The 2,914-nt window shown below is 29.9% G+C and overlaps 1 protein-coding gene across 1 annotated transcript in view; it reads right to left on the bottom strand.

Annotated features, from left to right (window-relative positions):
• Nucleotides 1–734: 734 nt before the first annotated feature.
• The window catches only part of LOC106101788 (transcription factor CP2-like protein 1), a 39,912-nt gene continuing 37,732 nt past the window's right edge, over nucleotides 735–2,914 (bottom strand). Inside the window, 1 exon segment of the mRNA XM_013281123.1 lies at nucleotides 735–743. Within this exon segment, the coding sequence (XP_013136577.1) occupies nucleotides 735–743 (9 nt within the window).

Here is a 2,914-nt window from a genome sequence, read left to right as displayed (position 1 = left end):
TTTATTTGTTAATCTCAGAACAGAGAAGCTTCTTTTAATTCTTGCTCTGTAAATAATTTAGTGGTTTATATCCATTATTGTTTTAAGTAATGACTTTTATTTCTTAATAAATTCGTACTTGATGTAATTTGAAATGCATAATACGTTAACGTCCATTCGCACGGGCGCTTTTATAACGCGCGTTAAAATAACGTTGAAATACAATAAACGCATTTCCGTGTATCTGTTTATACGGCAACGCTTTTTTATTTAGTATTGAATTTTGAACACGAAACAAAAGTGATATTGAAGCGTTTGTACATGCGAAACTGTAAAAAAACGCCAATGCCTTGCGTTAAAAAAACGCACGTTCGAATGGAGGGCTTAGAAATTATTTTAATAATATGAAACAGACCGACTCATCTATATGACCGTTATATTGATTGCCAATTAGCTTATATTTTGTTTACATAAATAAAAAAATGATTAAAAAAAGCTTATTATAATAATTGTTAGACGCACGTGTTGAAGCGGTTAACTTTAGTAATATCTTATTTATTCTCTATCTGTCGTAACAAACATTGTTTACGGCGAGATATTGTTTTTATTTTAAGAAAGTTAAATATTCATCACAAAGTAATGGTATGTTTGAAGCTAGAGATGGGAGTACGGTTATGTAACAAAAAAAAACATTAAGATAAGGACACTATCGTAACAACTATGTACAACATTGTTACCCCTTTAAAAAAAACAGCTTAGCCCATCTATAAATACATTTAATTTACACGATTGGCGCTCAAAAAAGTGAAGCAACTATAAGAAGGCATCCACAGTGCAAACGCACCTTAACAATAACAATTTCATAGTAATGGTTTAACGCTGCGGGCAGTGACCCAACAATACTCGCTTCTCTAGCTTCATACTGTACCGAAGGCATCGAGATATTTTGTATTGGACACAGTATTACTCGAGCGATGTTACAGTGCCTTTGTAATATTTTAATAAAATTAAGCCGCAATTCAGAAGTTTTATTTTACTCAATCCCATCATCCAAGTTACGGATCTTCATTGTAGATGTCAATCTACACGCCAAACTAAATAACACTAAGTTAAAATGCAACTTCAAAAATGTATTTAACAAAAAATATACAGACGAAATGAGTACCTCCTTTTGGGGTGTCGGTCAAAAACTATCAATTATAACTTATTTTTTCTTCTAATTTATAGAAATCATTAAACACTGATTATTTAACTATATTATCTATCAAATCAACTATCTGATCCAATTTAAAAATTGCGAAGTAAAGAACCATTTTACTTTAATATTATAAATTAAAATACGTCTTATTGCCAATAACCCTGTATTTATACAGAAGAGAAATGAAAGGCACTATTATTTTATACATTTATTTATTTTAATATGCATTTCACATAAAGACTACATACTAATAATTTCATGCAACATAACATTTGATTATATTAAGTGTGTAAAATCTAATAAAATATTTATAATACTCCGTAAGCAACTAGCGGCAAATCTGCTCAGGCACGTTTAAGGCACCGGACACCAGATGGCACTGGTCTTACATAAAATAAAAGTTTCCCTTATTCTATAGAGTAAATTCAAATTTTTGGAATTAAACATAATTTCGCAAGGTAACTAAATCTAACTCAACTTAAAGCTAACAAACTAAATGTACTTATTATTATATTAAAAGGACAAAATTAATATAATAGTGGAAACTGTAGCTGCCTACATAACAATAACAAAAATAATTATATTACTTAAAATCGACATTTCATGTTCGATTCAAATTAAAAATAATTATCATCTATAGAATAAACTTTAGATAAAGAAAAATATATTTCAACATTCACGTTTACGAAAACATAAAGCACTAATTTCTAATCTAATTGACAATTTAAAACTTACAATAATTGTTAGTTTGTGATTTGATGTGGTGAAAAGTTAGTAAAACCATCAAAAAATTACAATAAATGTATTTTTGTATGCATAATCACGTATTTATTAATATTTCTGTAGTTTTTGTCCAAATGTGACATATATCGACATGTAGTTTTGTTTAAAATAACACATGCTCCACGATATTTTTTATTTTCTACAAAAGAGTTTATGAAAATCTTTTTGCCTTATTTAAGCATTCACGTTAGGATTGAAACGTTTTTTTTTAAAAAAATAATGCAAACATATTTAACAAACTTAACGCTAACAATAAAACAAGTTCTAATAAGAATGCTAGCTTAAAAAACCGCACATTCAGTGCTATATCATAATTATTATAAAGAAACAGGCAGCACTGCCATTTAACTTAAAGTTATAACTTGAAGACAAGTTATATAGTCAACAAAACATGTTATGTAAATTGGAGAAAAATGTCTCGCTAACACACATCATATTAGATCAACAATATCTGATATGATTGGTCAAAGTCAAACTAAAGAGTTGCAGTGACGCTGAAGACATTTAAAAACTATATAGACAGGCATAGTAAAAGTTTTTTACCGGTACCGGTTTTTGTCGTGCATATGAAATATAAGGATTATTCCAAACTGTCACCCCGCTTCATCACCACGTGGAGACAAATGAGAATAAAAAGTTACATCCGTCCCACCATCACCTATAAGGTGAGGTAGAACCGTTAAAATAAGTTCCAACTATCTTCTCGTCGCAAAATGTGGGACGGATGAAACTGTCTTCACGTGGGACAAAGCGGGGTGACGGTTAGGAATAATCAAAATATAAACGTGGGATCGTGGTCCAGCGCAACCTTAATAAAAAAATAATGACACTTATTGGAAACATAATACAATTAATTACATTTACATGTGATTTGGGGAATTATCAACAGTTAGCATTCCGAGATGTGTAAAATATCTCAAGTGAAGTGTCAACTATGGTTCTATATATTTTTTA

This window comes from Papilio polytes, unplaced genomic scaffold (genome assembly GCF_000836215.1).
Source record: "Papilio polytes unplaced genomic scaffold, Ppol_1.0 DF823935.1, whole genome shotgun sequence".
Lineage (NCBI taxonomy): Eukaryota > Metazoa > Arthropoda > Insecta > Lepidoptera > Papilionidae > Papilio > Papilio polytes.
This window is presented reverse-complemented; position numbering and strand designations above follow the sequence as displayed.